Genomic DNA, 24,813 nt, shown 5'->3' on the forward strand with positions numbered 1-24,813 from the left:
GTCAGGCACGACTTAACAGCTAACAACAACAGTGTGTGTGCATGCTAAGTCGCTTCAGTCGTGTCTGACTCTGTGCAACCCTATGGACTGTAGCCCACCAGGTTCCACTGTCCATAGGATTCTCCAGGCAAAATACTGGAGTGGGTTGCCATGCCCTCCTCCAGGGGATCTTCCCAACCCAGGGATTGAACCAGTGTCTCTTATGTCTCTTGCATTAGCAGGTGGGTTCTTTACCACTTGGGCTTCCCTGATAGCTCAGTTGGTAAAGAATCCATCTGCAATGCAGGAGACCTGGGTTCAATCCCTGGGTTGGGAAGATCCCCTAGAGAAGGGAATGGCTACCCACTCCAGTACTCTGGCCTGGAGAATTCCATGGACTGTATAGTGCATGGGCTGGCAAAGAGTCAGGCCCTGAGCGATTTTCACTATCACTGATATCACATGTTCTTTTACTTTTTCTTTACCACTAGTGCCACCTGGGAAAGCCGCAACAACAGCCATGTATATATATCCTCTGTCTCTTGAGCCTCCCTCTCCCCGCCCATCCTAGTCCTCTAGGTCGTCAACTTGTGAACTTACTTTGTCTAAATCCAGGTGGAAGAGAATTAACACTGGAAATCTTCTCTTCAAAGAGCATACAATTATATGACCAAGGGACCAAGTTCATGTCTCTAAAGTTGTTTTCACTCATGGACTAGTGACACAGAGTAATCTGAGTAAACCCAAATTATCTGAGCCATCATCTCTTCCCTTAAATATAATTTCATCCTGTGAGTGCAGCACATCTTAAGGCAAGCACACACATATATACACAGGATACTGAAGAGTTTTACAAATCTTCACAGAAGATTTCTTAAGGCTGTAAGCAGAAATATGCATTGCACATCATACATTGAAGATATCTAAAAATCTACAGTGATCATTACTGTTTTATATAGTGAAAGGTCACTCAGATTTGCTTATATATACATTTTAAATTAAAAGAAAAAAAATTTTTTTGGCTGCAATGCATGTGGAATCTCAGTTCCCCGACCAGGGACTCAATCCGAGGCCTCTGCATTGGAAGTGCAGAGCCTTAAACACTGGACTGTATATTTATAACCCTTGCTCTTCACTCCTTTGTATACATTTATTTTTTTGCCTATAAGATTTGCTCTAGTGAGAGTCTCTGTTGCTGGCAAGTTCATCTAAAAATTGCCTTATTTTTCCATTTATTTATGTTTTATTATTTTTATGCTTATTTATATCTTGCATTTTTGCTAAAGGAAATGGCAACCCACCCCAGTGTTCTTGCCTGGAAAATCCCATGGACAGAAGAGCCTGGTAGGCTGCAGTCCATGGGGTCGCAAACAGTTGGACACGACTGAGCGACTTAATTTCATTTTTTTTTCATTTAAATATTCTTCGGTGTTGAGTACATCAGTAGTAGTTCCCTTTGTTGCCTCTGAGAAGTCTGTCTCCTGTCTTCTTCCCTGTCTTGTCGTTTAGTCACTCAGTCACATCCAACTCTTTTTTGCGATCCCGCAGACCGCAGTCCGCCAGGCTCCTCTGTCCATGGAATTCTCCTTGCAAGAGTACTGGAGTGGGTTGCCATTTCCTCCTCAGGGGATCTTCCTGACCCAGGGATTTAACCCCTTGTCTTCTGCTTGGCAGGCAGATTCTTTTCCACTGAGCCACCAGGGAAGAAGCCCTTCTCCCTGTCTACTTGTCTTCTTTAGTCTGCCTATTTTCTGTGTTGTTCAGTTTATTACCCCTTCACAATATTATGCTTCTGTACTTGATAGAATTCATTACCCTAGAAAATCCTCAGCCATGAAACCCTCACAAACTCCCACCTCACTCCCTTTCTGCCTCCTACTGGAACTTTTCTTTTTTTTTTTTTTTTTTAATATATCTAAACAATTTTTAAATGTTGTGTTGTTTCTGCCCTACAACAATGCAAATCACCTACAATTATATTAATACATACATCCCCTCCCTCCCTCCCTAACCTCCCCCACCACCCATCTCATCTCTTCAGGTCCTCACAGAGCACCAGACTGGGCTTCCTGTGTTACACAGTAACTTCCTGTCAGCCATCTTACACCTGATAGAGTATCTCTGTTGATGTTACTTCCTCCATTGTTCCATTCCATCCCTGTGTCCACAAGTCTATTCTCTACATCTACTTCCTACTGGAACTTTAATTCCAGGTGTTAGACCATTCCTCTTTGTCTTCCATTTTCCTAAAAATCTTGCTGCTGTTTTCCATTTCTTTCTTTCTCTGGGCTGCATTTTGGACTACTTCTTCCCATCTAATTAGATTCTTTACTTTTCAAACTGCTTCTGACCTACTACTAAACACACACCCTGAATAGGTTGTTTGATTTTTCATTTCCAGAAGCTGTTATTCTTTTCAACTCTCTTTTCTTTTTGTAATTTTCTGTTTCCTATAAATGCTTTCAAGCTTGCTTAAATGTGGGTGAGTGTGGTTCTTTATAATCGATAGGTGTGGTAAGTATGATAAGTTTAATGTTTGGCACTTGTTTCTGTTTCCTTTCTTTGTTCTCACAGTGGTTGTCATGTCTTTTTTTTTCTATGCGTGACCTGTTTTCTTTTTCTACTTTGTAATGTTGTTCTTGAAATATCATTTGTAGGCAGGCTTTTGGGACTAGGATAGAGAAATATTTGTATTTGGTTCTTTCTGGCTCTTGGGAAAACTAAAATTCTGGATCATCATCTTAGATCAATTTGAGCAAGTAAAGACCCATGTGTCAATCTGTCAGCTGAACCTGGGCTAAAAATATGCAAAAACTATGGTCCCAGCTTCTCAGGAACAGAGTTTTCTTTTTTTTAAGTCCTGTTTTGCTTGGTGCAAAAGTTAGCTCTAATGCTTTCTCCTGTGGCAAGCAGGAGTGAATTGAGGGCCTGACTCATACAGAATTTGAGGGTACAGCATCTGGGTCTCCCTGGATAAGATGAGGAGAGTGTGGAGTAAAATTTCTCACCAAGGCTGGACCCAGGGCTCCTACCATAGCCGCTAAAGCAGAGCCCGGGTGAACCTGAATTGACAGATGCTTTGAGGGAAAAGTGTCTCTCCAGTTCGGTTTTCTGCATCCCTGAGTTTCTCCTTTCTTTGCATTTTTGCTTAGTGACTCCTTGCTGGTTTTTTGGCTCTTTAATTGTCTTTAGGATGCTTTCACATTTATCCAGCTTTTCCTGTTTGTTTGTTTTCAGTGGAAGGATAGGTCCAAGTAAAACACCATTCTGTTATCACAAAGGGAAGTCTCTTTTGGGAGTACTGTTTGTGTCTCTTCCTTCCCTTGTGTTTCTCCATCACTTCCTCTGCACCTGGCTGTCATCATCTCTTGCCAGGACTCCTACAGTAGCCTTCTGCATCCTCTCTCTCAACTGCTTTTTTCCAGTCTAATCCACACTCTATACACAGCCTGAATTGATGTTTAGGAGTGCAAATCAGGTTGTGTCACTTTAGTTCTGAAAACTCTTCAGTTTCTCTCCAAGCACAGTCCAATATGGCAGCCTCTAGCCACCCATGGCCGCTGAACACTTGCTACATGGCCGGTGCAACTGAGGAGTTAAAGTTTTAGCTGCATTTAATTTTAATTCATTGCAATTGAAATTTAAAAAAAAAAAAACTGAATCAGTATAATTACTTTTCTGTTAGACACAACTTTAATGTTAGAAAGATTCACTTTCACTTAATTGTTGAAAATTCAGCATCCAAATTAAAATACACTCTAAGTATAAAATAAAATTTAAGTCTATAAGAATGTACACAGAATTTCAAATAATTATTTTTAGAACCCTCATTAATAATTTTGTGTTGGACACATTTGAAATGATAATATTTTGGATATTTGGAGTTAACTAAAACATGGTATGTTATTAATTTTTCCTTTTTTTTTTTTACCTTTTGAAATATCTCTAGTAGAAAATTTAAAACTGAATGTATCCATCAGGCTTCCCAGGTGGTTCAATGATAAAGATTCCACCTGCCAATGCAGGAGATGTGAGTTCGATCCCTGTGGGAATTACACACACACGAAAAAGATACAGTTCGGATGGATAGTTCAGTTATACATCTATAGGGCTTTGTTTTGGATGTTGGTAACAGGTGCTTTCTTTTCTAAGTTGTTTCAGTCACGTCTGACTCTCTGCAACCCTCTGGACTGTAGCCTGCCAGGCTCCTCTGTCCATGGGATTCTCCAGGCTAGAATACTGGAGTGAATTACCATGTCCTCCTCCAGGGGATCTTCCTGACCCTGGGATTGAACCCATGACTCTTGGGTCTGTCTTTTATGCCTACGTGTCTTGCATTGGCAGGCGAGTTCCTTATCACTAGTGCCACCTGGGAAGCCCCTTACTGACCTGCATGGGACCAGCATGAGCATTAATAATGTCATGTGAAAATGCTGCAGTGATTCTGGGTCTGTGGCTTTTAGTACTGACCCAAAGCAAGGATTTGCTGAATTTTGTTTTGTTTAAAAGCCTCTTCTCAGTATAAAACTCAGATATTCTACCTCTGAAACATAGAAATAGCAAGTTTCCTTTGGTTTTCCAAGCAAAACAAAAATAGGATAAAATTTTCACGAAATGAGTGTGAACTAATCAAGAACAGACATTGCATTTCTCTTCAGATTCACTTAAATGCAAAAGAACAAGATACTCAACCAAAATGGTTTGTGTTTTTCAGAACAACAACAAGGAAAGCTTTGAAAGACATGACCCCCCTTCACTAAACATACCTGAGCTTGGCCATCAGGCAGAAGCTGCCGTCCAAGGGTCATTCTCTGCTCTCCTAGGACGACAGAGGGAAGGACACGGGGGGAGGCTTAACTCAGCTGTGTCCTTGGAGCTTCTGTGCTCCCTGTAGGATAATGTCACTGGCTTTCCGGAACCGGAACTGCCCTTCCTAGTGCAAATGTACACACATATGATCCAGAAGTAAGACTATTTACATGGCTTTCATCCCTCACCAGTCCCATGTTAATAGATGCTCTCTGTCTGGTTTAGAGAGAAATACCATCCATCAGCCTTGGTAGGGATTCTAAGGCTTTTCCACACTGGCTATGGATACACCTGCTCCAGTCTTCTTGCTCCCTCTTGTGGCAGAATTCCTTTAAGCGTTGTGCCTGCCTTCTTTTGATCTCCCAAAGACAGGCCTGGAGCTGATATTCTTCTCTAGGTTCCCTCTGTGCGTGTGTTCCCTCAATGGCTCAGTTGTGTCTGACACTCTGCAGCCCCATGGACTGTAGCCCGCCAGGCTCCTCTGTCCATGGGATTCTCCAGGCAAGGATGCTGGAGTGGATTGCCATTTCCTTCCCAGGGAATCTTTCTCACCCAGGGATCAAATCTGGGTCTCCTGCATTGCAGTGGGATCCTTTACCCACCGAGCCACCTGGGAAGCCCATCTTATCCATGGGTGACTGTCTAAATCAATGTTCTTTGTGGGGAAGAGAGAAGAAAACTCTTATTCAGCCATGAGGATGGCATAACTCTTGCATTTCCCTGATTTGTAATGAGTTAACTCTCTGTGTATCTGGGACGGAGGAGTGGAGAGGCCCATGTTCTTGTGTTTACTGAGCATGTCCCTGTTTTGTGAAATGCATGGCTTTCCTTAATTTTGGAAATGTCTTTTATCCTTAACTCATTGCTTTTAGTCAGCTTTTTGGTACACTCTGGAGGGTGATTGTTGTTAGTTACGTGTTGCAAATGCCTTGGATTGTCTTATTCTGCCTTTTGAAAGCCAACATTCTTCATTTAAATAGCCAGAGTATTTGCCCTTTCTTTACAGCAGTCTATTTTTAGGAAGTCTTATGTAAGATATAAATTCATAATCAGAGGTCATAAATATATTTTTCTATGTTTTCTTCTGAAATTGTTTATCTTTCACCCTTCAGCCCTTAATACACATTTAATGATTATCTCTATAGAGCATGACATAGGAAATACATTCAATTTCCCTTCTGTGAATCATCACTAATCTGCAATATTAGCATCGTCTTACACCAGATTTTCTTAAACAAGTGGATCTCTTTCCAGGCTCCCTATTCTATTTCATTGTTTCTTTGTCTTTCCCCATATCAAAACCATCTGTCATAAGAGAACTGTAGCTTCACAGTATTTCTCATTATCAGGTAAAGAACTGCCCCCCACACACACCTTTGCTCTTCTTCTCCAGGGATGCTTGTCTTACCTTTGACACTTTGCCTTTCATATAATTGTAGAATCAGCTTGTCAGATTCCAATTTTTAAAAAAATCTGTTAAGAACTTTGCTCAAATTGCATTAAATCTATATTCTATAATTTGGAGAAAAATGACATGGTTTTGATGTTCTCTCTGGTCCTTCTGATCAGGGCAAGTGGAGAGATGGAGACTGAACACACGATGTCAGCAGTCCCAACCATTTTGGTATTAAGGAACTGGTTCATGGAAGACAATTTTTACACAGGCCGGGGAGATGCTAGCAATGAGGAGTGGCCATAAATACACGTGAAGCTTCACTGGATCACCTGCCACTTACCTCCTACTATGGAGCCCGGTTCCCAACAGTGTACCGATCTGCACCTGTGGCTCAGCAGTTGGGGACCCCTGCATTAACATGCTCCCCAAATCATATCTTTACATTGCTGGGTATTCCTCTATTGTCACAGGGCCTAAAATTTACCCAGAGAACTCTTCTTCAGATACATTTCTTCTTCTAGATTTTTCTTTAGAAAAATTTTCTTTAAAAACTTCTTCTAGAGTTTTATTTCCCATCAACAAAGACATTTCTTAAACTTCTTTGATTTCTTTCACAATATAAGAGATTTAGATATCTTCTACCTTATGGTTACTCTATGTTTTTGTTTCTAGTGAATATTATCTTTGAATTAGGTATAATATAGTCCATTATATCTACTACTGTGGGCAGGAGTCCCTTAGAAGAAATGGAGTAGCCATCATAGTCAACAAAAGAGTCCGAAATGCAGTACTTGGATGCAGTCTCAAAAAAGACAGAATGATCTCTATTCATTTCCAAGGCAAACCATTCAATATCATGGTAATCCAAGTCTATGTCCCAACCAGTAACAGGGAAGAAACTGAAGTTCAGTGGTTCTATGAAGACCTATAAGACCTTCTAGAACTAACACCCAAAAAAGATGTCCTTTTCATTGTAGGGGACTGGAATGCAAAAGTAGGAAGTCAAGAAACACGTGGAGTAACAGACAAATTTGGCCTTGGAGTACAGAATGAAGCAGGACAAAGGCTAATAGAGTTCTGCCTAGAGAATGCACTGGTCATAGTAACCACCCTCTTCCAACAACACAGGAGAAGACGCTACACATGGACATCACCAGATAACCAACACCAAAATCAGATTGATTATATTTTTTGCAGCCAAAGATGGAGAAGCTCTATACAGTCAGCAAAGACAAGGAGCTGACTGTGGTTCAGATCATGAACTCCTTATTGTCAAATTCAGACTTAAATTGAAGAAAGTGGGGAAAACCACTAGACCATTCAGGTATGACCTAGATCAAATCCTTTATGACTATACAGTGGAAGTGAGAAATAGATTTACGTGACTAAATGTAATAGACAGAGAGCCTGATCAACTATGGATGGAGGTTCATGACACTGTACAGGAAACAGGAATCAAGACCATCCCCAAGAAAAAGAAATGCAAAAAGCAAAATGGCTGTCTGAGGAGACCTTATAAATAGCTGTGAAAAGAAGAGAAGCAAAAAGCAAAGGAGAAAAGGAAAGATATACCCATCTGAATGCAGAGGTCCAAACAATAGCAAAGGGAGATAAGAAAACCCTCCTCAGGGATCGATGCAAAGAAATAGAGGAAAACAATGGAATGGGAAAGACTAGAGTTCTCTTCAAGAAAATTAGAGATACCAAGGAAACATTTCATGGAAAGATGGGCTCAATAAAGGACAGAAATGATAGGGATCTAACAGAAGCATAAGATATTAAGAAGAGGGGGCAAGAATACACAGAAGAACTGTACTAGAAAGATCTTCATGACCCAGATAATCACAATGGTGTTATCACTCACACTCACCTAGAGCCAGACATCCTGGAATGTGAAGTCAAGTGGGCCTTTGGAATCATCACTACAAGCAAAGCTAGTGGAGGTGATGGAATTCCAGTTGAGCTATTTCAAATCCTGAAAGATGATGCTATGAAAGTGCTGCACTCAATATGCCAGCAAATTTGGAAAACTCAGCAGTGGCCACAAGACTGGAAAAGGTCAGTTTTCATTCCAATCCCAAAGAAAGGCAATGCCAAAGAATGCTCAAACTACCACACAATTGCACTCATCTCATACACTAGTAAAGTAAAGCGCAAAATTCTCCAAGCCAGGCTTCAGCAATACATGCACTGGGAACTTCCAGATGTTCCAGCTGGATTTAGAAAAGGCAGAGGAACCAGAGATCAAATTGCCAACATCTGCTGGAGCATCAGAAAAGCAAGAGTTCCAGAAAAACATCTATTTCTGCTTCATTGACTATGCCAAAGCCTTTGACTGTGTAGATCACAATGAATTGTGGAAAATTCTGAAGGAGATGGGAATACCAGACCAACCTGACCTGCCTCTTGAGAAACCTGTATGCAGGTCAGGAAGCAACAGTTAGAACTGGCCATGGAACAACAGACTGGTTCCAAATAGGAAAAGGAGTACATTAAGGCTGTATATTGTCACCCTGCTTATTTAACTTATGTGCAGAGTACATCATGAGAAATGCTGGGCTGGAGGAAGCACAAGCTGGAATCAAGATTGCCAGGAGAAATATGAATAACCTCACATATGCAGATGACACCACCCTTATGGCAGAAAGTGAAGAAGAACTAAAGAACCTCTTGATGAAAGTGAAAGAGGAGAGTGAAAAAGTGGGCTTAAAGCTCAACTTTCAGGAAAGTAAGATCATGGCATCTGGTCCCATCACTTCATGGGAAATAGATGGGGAAACAGTGGAAACAGTGTCAGACTTTATTTTTCTGGGCTCCAAAATCACTGCAGATGGTGACTGCAGCCATGAAATTAAAAGACACTTAATCCTTGGAAGGAAAGTTATGACCAACCTAGACAGCATATTAAAAAGCAGAGACATTTCTTTGTAAACAAAGGTCCATATAGTCAAGGCTATGGTTTTTCCAGTAGTCATGTATGGAAGTGAGAGTTGGACTATAAAGAAAGCTGAGCGCAGAAGAATGGATACTTTTGAATTGTGGTGTTGGAGAAGACTCTTGAGAGTCCTTTGGACTGCAAGGAGATCCAACCAGTCCATCCTAAAGGAGATCAGTCCTGAGTGTTCATTGGAAGGACTGATGTTGAAGCTGAAACTCCAGTACTTTGGCCACCTGATGCGAAGAGCTGACTCATTTGAAAAGACCCTGATGCTGGGAGGGATTAGGGGCAGGAGGAGAAGAGGACGACAGAGGATGAGATGTTTGGATGGCATCACCAACTCAATGGACATGGGCTTGGGTGGACTCCGGGAGTTGGTGATGAACAGTGAGGCCTGGCATGCTGTGGTTCTTGGGGTTGCGAAGAGTCAGACACGGCTGAGCAACTGAACTAAACTGAACTGATAGTATCGTTGGATCTCTCTTTGTTCCTGGTTTCGGATGAAGTTGATATTTAATATGAAGCTTGAATCTTGCACTTTGATAACCACTAATTAATTCTAATAATGATTTGTTGACTATCTGGGTTTTCTATGTAGAAATCACATTATTTGAGAATAACATTGTTTTGTTATTTCATTTACCATCCTCATAATCTTTTTTTTTTAAAATGTTTTATTGATTTTTAGTTACTTATTTATTTTGGTTGCATTGGGACTTCATTGCTGCATGTGGGCTACTCTCTAGCTGCGGTGCATGGGGTTTCGTTGCGACGGCTTCTCTTGCTGTGAGCACGGGCTCTAGGGCGCGCAGGCTCAGTAGTTGCGTCTCCCAGGCTCTAGAGCACAGGCTCAGCAGCTGTGGCACACAGGCTCAGTTGCCCTGTAGCATGTGGAATCTTCCCAGACCAGGGATCGAACCCATGACCCCTGCATTGGCAGTCGGACTCTCAACCACTGGACCACCAGGGAAGTCCTCATAATCTTTCTTTATTTTAATTTTTGTTCTTATTCTTCAGGCGAGGTGTTGCCTAACATAGTGTTGAATGGAAGTACCGTACTTGGTTTTGGCTCACATTTTAAAAGGCACTTTTAATATCTCACTATTAAGTATAGTATGTCCTGAAGGCTTTCTGTGGATTCCTTTCATCAGTTTAAGGAGGACTTTCCTGCCTATTCCAAATTAGCTAATTTTTTGTTTGTTTGTTTTAATCATGAAGGGACTATTTATATCTATTGAAAATTTTAATATTAAAATTATCTCACATTTGGATTTACCTAATGATCCAGTGGCTAGGACTCTGTGTTTTCACAGCAGAGGACATACGCTCCATCCCTGGTCTGGGAACTAAGATTTTACAAGCTGCGGGGCATAGTCAGAAACAGAAAAACAAATTATCTCAGGTTATTGAAATACTCATTTGACTTTCCCTCCTTAAATATGATAAGATGGGTAACACATTAAACTGCCTCCAGTCATTATTGCTTAGCAAAAAATTGTACGTAGTACTCAGAGGATCTGTGGGAACAGAGCACCAAATGGAGAAGACCCAGAAATAGGGCCCAGAGAAGAGTCCAGCACGTGGAACCTTGCTGCAGATGAGCAGGGGGGCTGTGGCAGCCCTCCGAGGCCCTGGGAAGCCCCGAGGCTGATGCAAGACATGAGTTACCTGGGCCCAAGGGGCTTCAGAGAAAATGGAGATAGAGGACCAGAGACCAGGTGTGACAGTGGAAAAGGCAAATTGATGATATACAGATGTCATTGATCTACAGATGACCCAAACTGATGTCATTATTTGGGTTTCATAAAAAAAAAAAGTTCCTTTTTTTTTTTTTTTTTTTTTGCTCAGAAACAAAGAAACATAGACAGGAATCTGGATAACAGAAACAGAGAAAGAAACAAGTCAGATCCCAGAGGGTAACAAGCATGAAGAAGAGAGAGTAAGGGTCAAAAGAGGATGGACAAAGCGGACTTCCCTGGCGGTCTAGTGGTTAAGATTTCGCTTTCCAGTGCAGCGGGTGCAGGTGCCCTGGTTAGGGAGCTAAGATCTTATAAATCTCTCTCGGCCAAACAAAAAACAAAAAAACCAACGCATAAACCAGAAGCAATATTGCAGCAATCCGCACAGACTTTAAAAATGGTCCGCATAAAAATAAAGTGGATAAAAAAGAAACCCGAAGGAGCTCAGTATAAATGTGAGGATGTGCTTCCTTGCATACCAGTTAATGAACTAGTTAAATCAGTGAGCCCCACTCCCTGACTTAGGTTCAGAGCAAACTGCACAGACTAGGGAATATAGGTCGGCGAGCCTGTGTCTGTCCAGGTGTGGCGGAGCCTGGGTGGAACACCCTCCACGCTCTGTCCAGACACGGAGGGGTCAGAGGGCAGGTCCTCTCTGCTTTTCTCCTTTCCGCTTCCCATGTTCTCTCAAATATCATGTCTCTTTAAAAATATAACACTAAATTTTTTAAAGATGGGCTTGACCTCCCTTTTTGGTTGTTGTTCAGAACACGGAAGAACCACAGATGGAAAAGGCCAGTTGTGCAGCTGTTTAACACTCCCGGAAGCACCAGCGAGGGGGCGACAGAAGGGGACATTCCTCCCGCTCCTGCTGCGGGGCTCCTTCCAGATTTCTCTGCAGATCAGATAGGGGAGGGGCCCGGGAGGGCTTCGGAGCCCGAGCACATGGAACCTATTGCTTTCGTTGCCTGTAGTAAAGTTCACATTTTGATTGCTTCTCTAGATTACGTAGATCCAGACATATTTTATGCAGTCATCCGGATCTTCCTCTCTGGGTAAGTACAGTTCAGCTCCTCTCTGGCTTGAGACATCTGTAGCCTTTCCCAGACTTATGAGGGGGAGAAACAGGCAGAAACTTGCCAGAGAAAGAGACATCAAGTAACAAAAGAATCACCCGGGGATCCACTCTTGGGTCAAAGCAATGGGGTGCCATCTGCGCGACAAATGACACTGAAAGGTGACTATTTAGAGTGATTGTCTTGAGGCCATCCCTTTAGATTCGATTTGTATTCACCTTTCTTAGAAAACCACCTGGAGGAAGGAGGGAGAAAAAGCTCAATGTGCCACCCACAAAGCTCGACTATTTATATCCCTTTTCCCACTGCCCTCCACCCGCCCCCCCCCCCCGCCCCATTATCCAAGCTGGTGAAGGCAAAGGCCTTAGCTGAAAAGCTTTCTTCTAACATTCCTGGAATAGCTACCCCATGACAGGTTTTTCATATTCCTGGTATTCTTCAAGATGAGATACATTTCTTACTTATATCAGCCATAATTTGACATATTTTAATGAGATGGCTTCCTATTCACATCAACTGAGAGGAATGAAGATTTTGTTTCAAGGATGAAGAGTGAAAGGGGGGAACAGTGGACGAAAGAGGTGAACGTGAAATAGTCATCACCTAGCAACCAGTCCATCCTAAAGGAGATCAGTCCTAGGTATTCATTGGAAGGACTGATGCTGAATCTGAAACTCCAATACTTTGGCCACCTCAGGCAAAGAGGTGACTCATTGGAAAAGACCCTGATGCTGGGGGGGATTGGGGGTAGGAGGAGAAGGGGATGATAGAGGATGAGTTGGCTGGATGGCATCACTGACTCGATGGGCATGAGTTTGAGTAAACTCCAGGAGTTGGTGATGGACAGGGAGACCTGGTGTGCTGCGATTCATGGGGTCCCAAAGAGTCAGACATGACTGAGCAACTGAACTGAACTAAACTGAGAGACCATCTTGATAACTAGAAGGTGCTTGAAGCACTGTTGGTAGAAAGTATGTTAAGCTGTGTCTGGATGTAGCAAGAGTCATACCTAATACCAACATCAGTAGATGTACTGATTCATCAATAGCTTTAGTGCATGGAGTCACCATGTGCATTAAGTATTTTCTCTAGATCACGTGAGTGTGTGGTGTGAGACAGTTTCAGGGAAGGCCAGCCTGGGTGTGGACCCCTCACTGTAGGGACAGAGAGTGGGAGCAGCTTTTCCAGAGAATAACTTGACAGTAATGGATACCTGGATTATGGGGGAAAGAGAAGGACAGGGGAAGAGCAAAGGAATGGAATTGAGAGTGTATCTCAGAATTTAGACATTTCCTGTGTACCCTTCACTCCTGAAACCCCCACAAAGGGATTATCCATCCTGTGAAAGTGTTAGCTGCTCAGTCGTGTCTAACTCTTTGTGACCCCATGGATTGTAGCCAGGCTCCACTGTCCATGGGATTCTCCAGGCCAGAATACTGGAGCAGGTTGCCATTTCCTTCTCCAGGGGATCATCCCAACCCAGGGATCAAACCCAGGTCTCCAATATTGCAGTGAGATTCTTTACCATCTGAGCCACTGCAAACCCTTAAACTATGAAAGGTTGTTGCTGAATGATAAGACGCCAGGATTCTTGGCCTCTGGAGGAGACAAATTCAATCCAGGGCCAGAGACAAGGCTGGATCACTCAGAGCTTTTGTGTAATAAAGTTGCATTAAAGTATAAAGGAGATAGAGAAAGCTTCTGACATAGACATCAGAAGGGGGCCGAAAGAGTACCCCTCTACTAGTCTTCAGCTGTATGTTATATAGTCACTAGCAGTCTGTTAATGAAAAGAAAGCAATGTCTTAAAACTCAGAATGGCACCAGGCCCCTCATCCATAAGATGCATTTTGGGCTAATCTTGGCACCAGACGATTCATCCCAGGCCATAAAATGATTGACTTGAATCTTGTAGAAAGGCAGATAACCATACAAATAGTTTTGTTTACATAGATTAGGGGAACAATATCTGAGTATAATGTACTGGTTTGTCAAGTAGGTTCTGAGTCATTAGGCAGAACCGACTTGAAGACAGAGTCTGGGGTAAATGCATAGCACAGTAACATAGCTTAAGACAAACAGTTCCATAAGAAAAATGTATTGGTTAACTCAAGGTTTGAGAGTAGTTAGCTTCAGGTGAAACCAGGTGTCATTATGGCAACACAGTATTTTAAGAGAAACCTCCTTTTAAATTTGTATAGAGAAGGAAAAAAATATTGCTAGTTTGTTTCCTCCTGCTGCTTAAAAGAGATAAAAATGTCTGACACTTGCAGCCTATTTCCTCCATTTGGAGACCCCTGGCCTTCCTGCCTGTTACCCTCTCAACTACGTCTTAAAGAGGTCACAGGGGCAGTCGGCCCTGGGTGGGCTCAAACCACCAGTCTCTTGGTTAACAGCTGAAGACTCTTCTTGCTCTCCATCTTTAGCATGTAGCATTATCAGGGAGGCTTCCTGGGTGGCACTTGTGGTTAAGAAGTCACCTGCCAATGTAGGAAGAGACTCAGGTTTGATCTCTGGATCAGGAAGATCTCCTGGAGTAGGAAATGGCAACCCACTCCAGTATTCTTGCCTGGAAAATCCTATAAGCAGAGAAGCCTGGTAGGTTAATTCTATGAAGTTGCAAAGAGTTGGACATGACTGAGTGACCAAGTACACACACACAAAGGTTAAGACAAAGATCTGATTGTAGAATAGATTCTAGCAACAAATATTAAGCAAAACATGTAGAGAAGTGTTGGTAGGATTAGAAGGGAGAAGAAAGGGCCATAAAAAAAATTTTTTTTGAAATAGCCTGGGATTTAGGAAGATCTAATTCTGGAAAATCTCTTTGTGCTTCACTTTTCCCTTTGAGTTTTTGTTAGTCTCCACCATTCCCTAACAAATTATCACAACTGAGCAAGGCTCTCTTATGATCTCACCTTCCATTGGGTCACAAGGCCAGGTAGGCTTGGCTTGCTTCTCTGCTTGGGACCTCAAAAGTCAGAGGGTCTGCTGGGCTTGAGCCCTGATCCTAAGAATCTGGGGAAGATTCCCTTCCAAACTCATTCAAGTGTTCAGCAGAATCAGCTCATGGTGGTTTGGGAACTAAGGTCTCTTTCTCTCCTGGCAGACTCTGCTCTCAGCTTCTAGAAGCCTCCAGAGTCCCTTTCACACACGTGTGTTTTTGTGCCTACTGAGTCACTCAGTTGTGTCCGACTCTTTGCAACCCCATGGACTGTATCCCACTGGGCTCTTCTGTCCACTGAATTTTCCAGGCAAGAACACTGGAGTGGATTGCCATTTCCTTCTTCAGGGGAATCTCCCCGACCCAGGGATTGAACCCTCATCTCCTACATCTCCTGTATTGACAGGCGGATTCTTTACCACTGTGCCTCCTGGGAAGTGGCAAAGTTCAGTTCAGTTCAGCCACTCAGACGTGTCCAACTCTTTGCAATCGCATGAATTGCAGTACGCCAGGCCTCCCTGTCCATCGCCAACTCCCGGAGCTTACTCAAACTCATGTCCATCGAGTTGGTGATGCCATCCAGCCATCTCATCCTCTGTCCTCCTGCCCCTAATCCCTCCCAGCATCAGGGTCTTTTCCAGTGAGTCAACTCTTCACATGAGGTGGCCAAAGGATTGAAGTTTCAGCTTCAGCATCAGTCCTTCCAATGAACACTCAGGACTGATCTCCTTTAGGATGGATTGGTTGGATCTCTTTGCAGTCCAAGGGACTCTCAAGAGTCTTCTCCAACACCACACTTCAAAAGCATCAATTCTTCGGTGCTCAGCTTTCTTCACAGTCCAACCCTCACATCCATACATGACTACTGGAAAAACCATAGCCTTGACTAGACGGACCTTTGTTGGCAAAGTATGTCTCTGTTTTTTAATATGCTGTCTAGGTTGATCATAACTTTCCTTCCAAGGAGTAAGCATCTTTTAATTTCATGGCTGCAATCACCATCTGCAGTGATTTTGGAGCCCAGAAAAATAAAGTCTGACACTCTTTCCACTGTCTCCCCATCCATTTCCCATGAAGTGATGGGACCAGATGTCATGATCTTAGTTTTCTGAATGTTGAGCTTTAAGTCAACTTTTTCACTCTCCTCTTTCACTTTCATCAAGAGACTTTTTAGTTCCTCTTCACTTTCTGCCATAAGGGTGGTGTCATCTGCATATCTGAGGTTATTGATATTTCTCCTGGCAATCTTGATTCCAGCCTGTGCTTCCTCCAGCCCAGCATTTCTCATGATGTACTCTGCATATAAGTTAAATAAGCAGGGTGACAATATACAGCCTTGACGTACTCGTTTTTCTATTTGGAACCAGTCTATTGGTCCATGTCCAGTTCTAACTGTTGCTTCTTGACCTGCATACAGGTTTCTCAAGAGGTGGGTCAGGTGGTCTGGTATGCCCATCTCTTTCAGAAGTGGCAAAAGGCCCCTGCTATTCAGCAATGGCACTCCTGACTCTTCTTATAATTCAGACCTCTTAGAGGTCTCCTTCTGCCACCAGCCAGAGAAAACTCCCTGCTTTTAAGGTCTTGTGTGATTAATTTTCTCTAGGTAATACAGGATAACAGCCTATATTAAGGTTATTAATTAGTGACCTTAATTACACCTTCAAGATTCCTTTCGCTTGCCATGTATCATATCCACAGGCATGCTGTCTTATAATATTAACAGTTCTTGGAGTTAGAATGGGAATCTTGGGGCAATGTTTTTAGAATTCCATCTCCAGTAAGTCCCTTACATATGAATGAGTCCATTCTGAGAGTCCATTTTTTTCCTAAGTCCAACAAAGTTTACCTAGGTACCCAATTAACACCATCCAATATATGGTACTGTACTGAATAGGTTTATAATACTTTTCACACAGATAATACATAACAAACACATACACACACAAATTAAAAAAAAAAAAAACAACACTTTTAATCTTACAGTACACTACCTTGAAAAATACAGTAGTACAGTTGGCATCCAGGGGCTGGCATCCAGTGAACAGGTAAGAAGAGTTACTGACTGGGGGAAAGAGAGGAAGTAGGGGATGGTAGAGCTGAAGGGTCATCAGCAAATAGGAAACAGAGGGCAAGCTGTAGCATCTTTGAAAGTTTGTAACTGGAAGGTTCCTATGTTGGGGACTTCCTGTGTCATGATTAAATGGACACCAGAGGGTAACTTCATTTTCATTAAAATAAGTTTCTGGGCCGCTGATATACTTTATCTCTGATCTACATAAATACCTGCTTTCTGTTTGTGAACCTCAAAATTATTTCCCACATAGCTAAATAAACCAAGTGGCCAGTAGCCATACCTAAACATGTTGGTGGCCAAAAACATCTGGATTGTTGAACGTTCCCAGTAGACTTGTCTTGAAAAATCTAAATCTGTCCCTGTGTTCTTGATTTGTTCTATGCATGATTTATTATTTCTGTTGACTTAAAAAATTTTTTTACTTACGAGTTTTGAGAGATTCCATCTGTAAATGAAACAGTTCCCTTTATTTCTCATTCACTTTAAATTTCTCAGGGACGTTATCAGTCCCCTTGGAAAAAAAAATGGCATCGCATTTCTTTTTTCCTTTTTCTGTTTAAACATCCCCCTTTCTGAGGTTTACTAGAAATATGCTACAAAAAAGGCTAAAAACAAACTTGCCTATAGAGACTTGAAAGGAAAATAATTCCTTTTCTTCACAAAGAACAATTTGGGCCTAAGAATGCATGGGAGCAATTCTTGGGCTATTGAGAGGAACCCAATTTTTCTTCCTCAGATTAATCTCATCATAGATGGGGAATATGGGGTTTTGAAAATAGATGCCTTCTTTTTATTTTTAACTTTCACACTGTTTTTCTTTTCTCTATTATTTTCTGTTAAGCTGGCCAGATCCTTTCAAGAAGTACACTTGGATTTACATATTCTGGGGCTTCCCTGGTGGTTCATAAGATAAAGAATCTGCCTGCAGTGCAGGAGACCCAGGTTCAATCCCTGTGTCAGGAAGATCCCCTGGAGAAGGGAATGGCAACCCACTCCAGTATTCTTGCCTGGAGAATCCCATGGACAGAGGAACCTGGTGGGCTGGGCTGTATAGTCCATGGGATCACAAAGAGTCAAACACGACTGAGTGAATAACATTTTACATATTCTAGATATTTAATGCTTAATTATATAAAGTTATTTTTTCATCCCTTCATTGATCAAATACTTAGTGAGGGCTAAGTCAATGCGAGGCACAGTTCTATTAATAGGTGCTGGGAATGAAGCAGTAAAACAAACAACCAGTTCATTCCTGTGGAGCTTACATGTTAATCATAGCACATATTTATTAATATATGAATAATTAATGAACAAATTATAATTTATTATAATTATAAATAAATTTATATTTAATGAATAAAATAAACATTTTATTAATATAAATTAATGAATAAATAAATATAAGGAAGGCAAGTATCATACTCTATGTGTTACAACAATAAAAGCTATAGAAAAATTTAAAGTAGGATAAAAGCATTACAGAATGTTATGAGTGGTGGCCGAAGTTCTTATTTATTTATTGTGGTCTGTGAATGCCATGTTTCTAAAGCGTGTTTAAGAAGATACGCGAAGGAAGTGAGGAGTAAGCTACTCAGATACCTGCTCCATGCAAAAGGAGCAACATCACAGTGACCCAGGCATGGGAAGACTTTTGAAGGAAAAGCTGCCCTGAGCCCAGAAGTGCTCTCAAGGAGGAAAGGAGGGGAGAATAAGGAATACAAGTGATGTGGGGGTGGGGGGCAGACCGTGTAGAGGTTCCTTGATTTCCTTTCTGAGTGTGATGAACAGCACGGACAAGTTCTGAGAAGAGTGGCATAAGCTGTCTTAAGTTTTGGGTCATCACTCTTATCTTCTGAGTGGGGGACTAGAATGGACCCAGGAAAGCACTTAGGAAGCTCTGACTGCAAGATAGGGTGGTGGCCTGGGCTTGGATGGGAGCAGTAGAGACACTGAGAAATGGTCAGTTCTGAATAGATATGGATTGAAGGTAAGGTTGACAGGACCTGCTCTTGGATTGCACATAGAATGGAAGAGAAAGAGGTCCATCAGCGAGGACTCTAGGTTTGTGGCTGGACCCATGGAAAGAATGGAGCTGCCATTGGCTTTTCTCCGAGGGTAGAGACATGGGAGGAGCCACCCTGGCAAAAGGAAGGGGGAATGGAAAGGTCAGTTTGGGGTGAAGCCCTTCCTATGGAGATGTCTAGTAGGCAGTTGAATACACGTATCTGGAATATAAGGAAGAGACTGAGGTCCAGGTGCACATTTGTCAATAGTCCCAGTAGAGCTGGCTTTGAAATCCACGAGGTGAGATGAGATGATGAGGGAGTGAGAGTAGTGACAGATGCAAGGACTAAGTCCTGAGAGTGTCCAGCACTTAGAAGTGGTCATTAAGGGAGGGAGCTAGGGAAGGAGCCCAGAATGACCAAACAAGACCATCAGCAGGATTACAGAGAACAATCCAAACCCATACTGCCAATGTTTGGTCCACTTATCACACAATAGCAGTCTGGTCTTCAACATTTCTGCCCCATAAAATGTTGTTTAGAAGTTTTATTGGACCAGTGTCCTGAACTCTGATGAGTCATCAGACCTTTCTGGAATGCACTTGATGCTTTCAGCAGCTCTAGGTACTAGGTACAAGTCAGGAGGAACTTCACAGGTGGCTTAGTGGTAAAGAATCCACCTGCCAAGGCAGGAGACGCAGGAGATGTGGGTTCCATCCCTGTATCAGGAAGATCCTCTGGAGGAGGAAATGGCAACCCACTCCAGTATTCTTGCCTGGAAAATCCCATGGACTGAGGAGCTGGGTAGGCTACAATCCATAGGGTCGCAAAGAGTCCAGCACTGAGTGACTGAGCTTGTATGCACAGGTCAGGAGAACTGAGACTAAGAAGGGCTTGTATAAAGTCACCAAAAAATGAAAGGGGGGAGCTGAGCTTACAATTCAGTGTGAATAGTATGATAAAATGCCTAATATTTATTGAACACGATATTTTTCAGACACCGAGCAGGTATTATTTTAATTAGTTCTCCCAACAACCCCCATAAGATTGATGCTAATATTATTCCGATGAAGAAACTGAGGCTTTGGAAAGTGAATTAACTCAGCCAAGGCTCAGAGTTACTAAATATCAAAGCTGAGATTCAATTCCACATCTGCCTAAGACAGAGTCCTCTCTCCTAAGAGCCACGGCAGGTTTTGATCTTAGACTCAGAGCCTCCCTGGGCTCCTCCCGTTCACACCCGGCTCTTCTGTCTGTGTGTCATCTCCTGTGTGGTGAGATTTCTCCAACTGCAAAGGCCACTGTGATATTCATCCAGCAAAACCGCAGAACAGCCAATGCAAAATGGTCCCCAAAGAAAATAAGAGCATTTCCTACTCAAGGAGGTATTTGAAAAAGGTCATGGATGCCAGCTGAGGCCATCTGTCTGAGGTTTCTGTATGTGCATGATGTGTGTGTTTCCCTTCTCTTGAGCAAAATGATCTTTAGAATTACCGGAAGGACGGGAGACATCAACGTAAGTCTGCTATCTGCTATTTAAAGCATCAACAACAGGGTTCCCAGCAATAAGAGGAGAATATTTTGTTGTCAGCAAAAGAAATTAACATGTGGGTGGGTGGGGTCTTGGGAAGTGAAACTAGAGAATTACAAATCTAGGGGTCAAGTTCTAGTTGCTTCACTAAGAATGGTAGTCCTGGAGACAGCCTCTTGAGACTGTTTCTCTATTAAATGGGTTTTAAAATGCCTGCCTGGATCTACTCCAGGAAGAATAAATCAGAAAATGTAGGTGAATGTGATATACAAACTATATTCTCCCCTGGAGAATTCCATGGAAAAAGGAGCCCGGCAGGCTACAGACCATGGAGTTGCAGAGTTGGACATGCCTGAGTGACTAACCACACACACACACACACACACACGGTGTATTCTTGGGGTTGCTGATTCTGTCTCATTGTGGAATTACCCACATACACCCCGAGAGCGTTCAAGACCCTCTAAAATATCAGAGAGTGAAATGAGTAAAATGGCTGGGGGACTCAGAATGAGGGAGACTCAGACAAAAAGATGAGGACATGGAATCAGGGGTGACAGAAGAGGAGAGAAAAGATAGGAGAGGAACGTGTGTTTTCTTTCTTGCTTGATCTATATCCTGATCAGAAAAGACACCCTTAAATCCTAGTATGCACTTCCGTCTGACTTTGTTCTTACCTAGATGGAAGGATAACCCAGCACTGCCTGTGGGCTTGGTATACGAAGGTGTCTCCAAAGAGCCCCTGAGTTACTCTGGTGGAAGCGCTGCTCAGAGCACGATACTGCATGCCTTTGATGAGTTCTTGGGCGTCCGTCACAGCAAGCAGAGTGGTAAATCAGACATTTTTCTTTTTTCTTGTTTTTTTTTTCCTTATCAGAGAGGAAGAGCGGAGCTGTTTTTACCAACTGATAAGTCCAACTATAAGTCAGAAAGTCTATACTCCTCCCGATTAACCAGGAGACTGTGTGCCTACCATCTGTGATTTTATCAAGCCAGTTGGTATCAGAGCTCAGCGGAATGTTGGGTTTTACTTCCAAACTTTAAAACATTGCTGAATTTCCCATAGTCTCCTGTCACTTTATTTGGATCCTTAGGCAGTAGATTGCTTTTTCTAGAGTGGGGGAGTGTTCTGGAGACTGAGGATCAGACACTAGCTGCCAAGTCAGGATGTAGCTGCTGACAGAAATGGGTTCCTCCACTGAAGCCTCTTCCCATAAAAACAGTGCAGCCTCAACCCACATCCCTTTAGACCAGGACAGGGTTCTGCCATCTTGCAAGCTTGAAAAGGTGCCTTTCCTTACCTGCCATCATCAAGCCAAATGCTCAACAGCTGCAAAAAGACATTTCCTAGCATGAAGTTTCTAAACTGGATTAAGAAACAGGAAAAAGATAAAACCAACTAGAATTTGGTCATAGAATCTAGTCTCACCCACAAAAGGCAATTCTCTAGAACTATGATCAATTTTCATGGGTTTCTTTTTTTTTGCGGGGGGGGAGTACAATTGCTTTACGATGTCATGTTAGTTTCAGCTGTACAATGAAGTAATTCAGGCATATACACACATATATCCACTTCCTCTTGGACTTCCCCATCCCCTGCCCCATCCCACCTCTAGGTCATCACAGAGCACCGAGTTGAGCCCCCTGTGCTACAGCAGGTTCCCATTAGCTATCTATTTTGTACCCAGTAATCTACATATGTCAGTCCTACCCTCCCAATGTGTCCACATGTCTGTGTCTCCCCTCCTGCCCTGAAAACAGGCTTGTCTGTACCATTTTTCTAGATTCCATATATATGTGTTAATATATATTGTTTTTCTCATTCTGACTTATTTCACTCTGTGTGACAGACTCAGAGCCCATCCACATCTCTGCAAATGATCTAATATTGTTTCTTTTTCATGACTGAGTAATATTCCATGGGCTTCTGATTTGGTGATGTTAATCATGTACCATGATTAATATTAATACCATAATGAATTTCCTATAAATGATCTCTCTTCTATCTATATTTCCCATAAATATCTATTGACCCGATTTTTCAGCAGTTTGACTTTGAGGCTATTACTAAAACAATTATTCATTCTTTATCTTCTTGCCCTCAGAAACTTTTATCACTGTCCTCTTCCTTAGCACTCCCTCTAAAATAAAGCACTTGAGAAACAAAATTTAGCGGAATAAATAGCTCCTCCGTTTAAGGGTCTGTGCCTTACCTTTGTGGATACACCTCATGTGACTAGTGAGATATTTTGCCCACATTTCAGAGATGATAACTATTTATACATTGGCTGGTAGAGCTGGTTCCAGGTTAGTTATCTGAAATGGGGCTTGCTTCTTTTCCCTTCCTCATTTCCAATCAACATTTGGAGGCTTTGGGAATTCCCTGGTGGTCCAGTGATTAAGACCCTGTGCTTCCTATAGGGCGGGTGGAGCTTCAGTCTCTGGTCAGGGAACTAATTTCTCACATGCTGAGTGAGGGAGCCAAAATATTTTTTTAAAAAAATAAAAAAGAGAAAAAGCTTTGGAGGATGTGATGTCTGTAAGCGAAAGAGCCGGCCAAATGGACTGGATACTGTTAGGATGAGTAGTGAGGATCAGGGCGCCATAATGTCTTAACAGACAGACAGGTTTGCTCGTCTTTCCACGGGGAGTTACAGCCTTGTCCCGCCATCTTTCTTTCAGCTGAGTTTCTGCACAGGATGAGGGATTACATGCCTCCTTCGCACAGGGCCTTCGTAGAAGAAATTCGCGTGGCTCCTTCCGTGAGGGCCCACGTCCTCTCCTCTGGGAACGGCCAGCTTCTGACGGCCTATAACCAGTGTGTGGAGAGCCTGGCAGCGCTGCGCACCCACCACCTGGCCCTGGTGACCAAGTACCTCATCACGGCCGCATCCAAAGCAAAGGCCCGGAGGACGAGCCACCTCCCGAGGCCCCCTCGGGCCCTCGAGGCGAGGGGCACCGGGGGGACGGCCGTCGTGAGCTTCCTGAAGAGCGTCAGGGATAAGACGCTGGAGGCACGGCTCCACCCGAGCGGCTAAGCGAGCGCCCTCTCCCCGGAAACGCCAACCCAGCAATGGCGGGAGGTCTCCCCTTGGCCTCCTCTGGCGGCACAGCGGGCGGGCCTGGAGAATGGGGCCAAGGCTCTGTCTGGAATAGTCTGAAAGGAACCTCAGTGCCGTTGTTCATGTCCTTGCTCCCCAGAACACTGCCTTCTCCTTTACTGAGACCTGTTCTCAGAAGAGAGTTTTCATGGCCTGAAACTTATCTTTCCCTCTCTAGTTACTGTTTTATAGCAAACAGCTCTGGATTACCCCTTTAGAACCAACCACCACCCCTCGCCCTAACCGGGAGCAAGTATACTCCTATTCTGTTTGTCCAACTATAGAAACCCAATCTACATTTCACTAATCAAATAAAATTGCTTATGCATGGATCACCTTGCTGATTTCTCAAAAAACAAAATCAAAACTTGCCTGCCTCCATTCATGTACTCACCAGCTTATTAAGTTCCTACCGAGTCCTGGCTTAGGGGCTGTGCTGCGCTGCGCTTAGTCGCTCAGTCGTGTCCGACTCTTTGCAAGGCCACAGACTGCAGCCCACCAGGCTCCTCTGGCCATGGGATTCTCCAGGCAAGAATACTGGAGTAGGTTGCCATGCCCTCCTGCAGGGGATCTTCCCAACCCAGGGATCGAACCCAGGTCTCTCACATTATGAGCAGATTCTTTACCATCTGAGCCACCAGGAAAGCCCATTAATACTGCAGTGGGTAGCCATTCCCTTCTCCAGGGGATCTTCCCAACCCAGGAATCAAGCCAGGGTCTCCTGCATTGCAGGCAGATTCTTTACCAGCTGAGCTACCAGGGAAGTCTGGCTTTGGTGGTTGCAGAAAGGCTTTTCCAGGCCCCAGGCTACCACTCTCCCCCTGCATGTGCGGAACTTGGGGGCAGAAAGTTGGAAACACTCCAGGGGAGGTGAAGAGGGAAGAGGAAGTGGAGGACAAGACTCTGAAATCACCAGCGTGGAAACGGGTACTTAATGTTACGGGAACAGATAAGGCATAGCCACACAGTTCAGAAGTTCGTAATTTCTATTTCAGTTTCCTTCTTTATTTTTAGAAGAATGATTCTTTCTTCTTATGCTGAAAGTCTGTATTTGTAAAATGGATGAATTGATCTTTCTGGACTCTCCTCAATGCCCAAGACCCTTGATAAGAAACCAGTACAATTTTTGGGGTGCCAGGAAGGCCCTACATCCTCTGAGGACTTGGTCTTGCCAAAAATAAAAAATAAAAAGGGAAGGTGTGGATGATGCAGCCAAGAGCACG

General features: G+C 43.0%; 1 protein-coding gene and 1 long non-coding RNA gene across 6 annotated transcripts in view; one reads left to right on the plus strand and one right to left on the minus strand.

Moving 5' to 3' along the window:
• Positions 1–5,322, minus strand: part of LOC122688056 — a 34,360-nt gene extending 29,038 nt beyond the window's left edge. The window contains exon 1 of the long non-coding RNA XR_006339317.1: positions 4,746–5,322. This is a non-coding gene — a long non-coding RNA (uncharacterized LOC122688056). The remainder of the gene's footprint in view (positions 1–4,745) is intronic.
• IDO2 (indoleamine 2,3-dioxygenase 2) overlaps positions 1–23,923 on the plus strand; it is a 65,471-nt gene extending 41,548 nt beyond the window's left edge. For all 5 annotated transcript variants that reach the window (XM_043893866.1, XM_043893868.1, XM_043893867.1 and 2 more), the window contains 3 exons: positions 11,865–11,916; positions 21,171–21,319; positions 23,172–23,923. In XM_043893866.1, coding sequence (XP_043749801.1) covers positions 11,865–11,916; positions 21,171–21,319; positions 23,172–23,527 — 557 coding nt within the window. In that variant the 3' untranslated portion in view covers positions 23,528–23,923. The remainder of the gene's footprint in view (positions 1–11,864; positions 11,917–21,170; positions 21,320–23,171) is intronic.
• Positions 23,924–24,813: the final 890 nt, after the last annotated feature.

The sequence above is a fragment of the Cervus elaphus genome, chromosome 32 (genome assembly GCF_910594005.1).
Source record: "Cervus elaphus chromosome 32, mCerEla1.1, whole genome shotgun sequence".
In the NCBI taxonomy this organism is placed as follows: domain Eukaryota; kingdom Metazoa; phylum Chordata; class Mammalia; order Artiodactyla; family Cervidae; genus Cervus; species Cervus elaphus.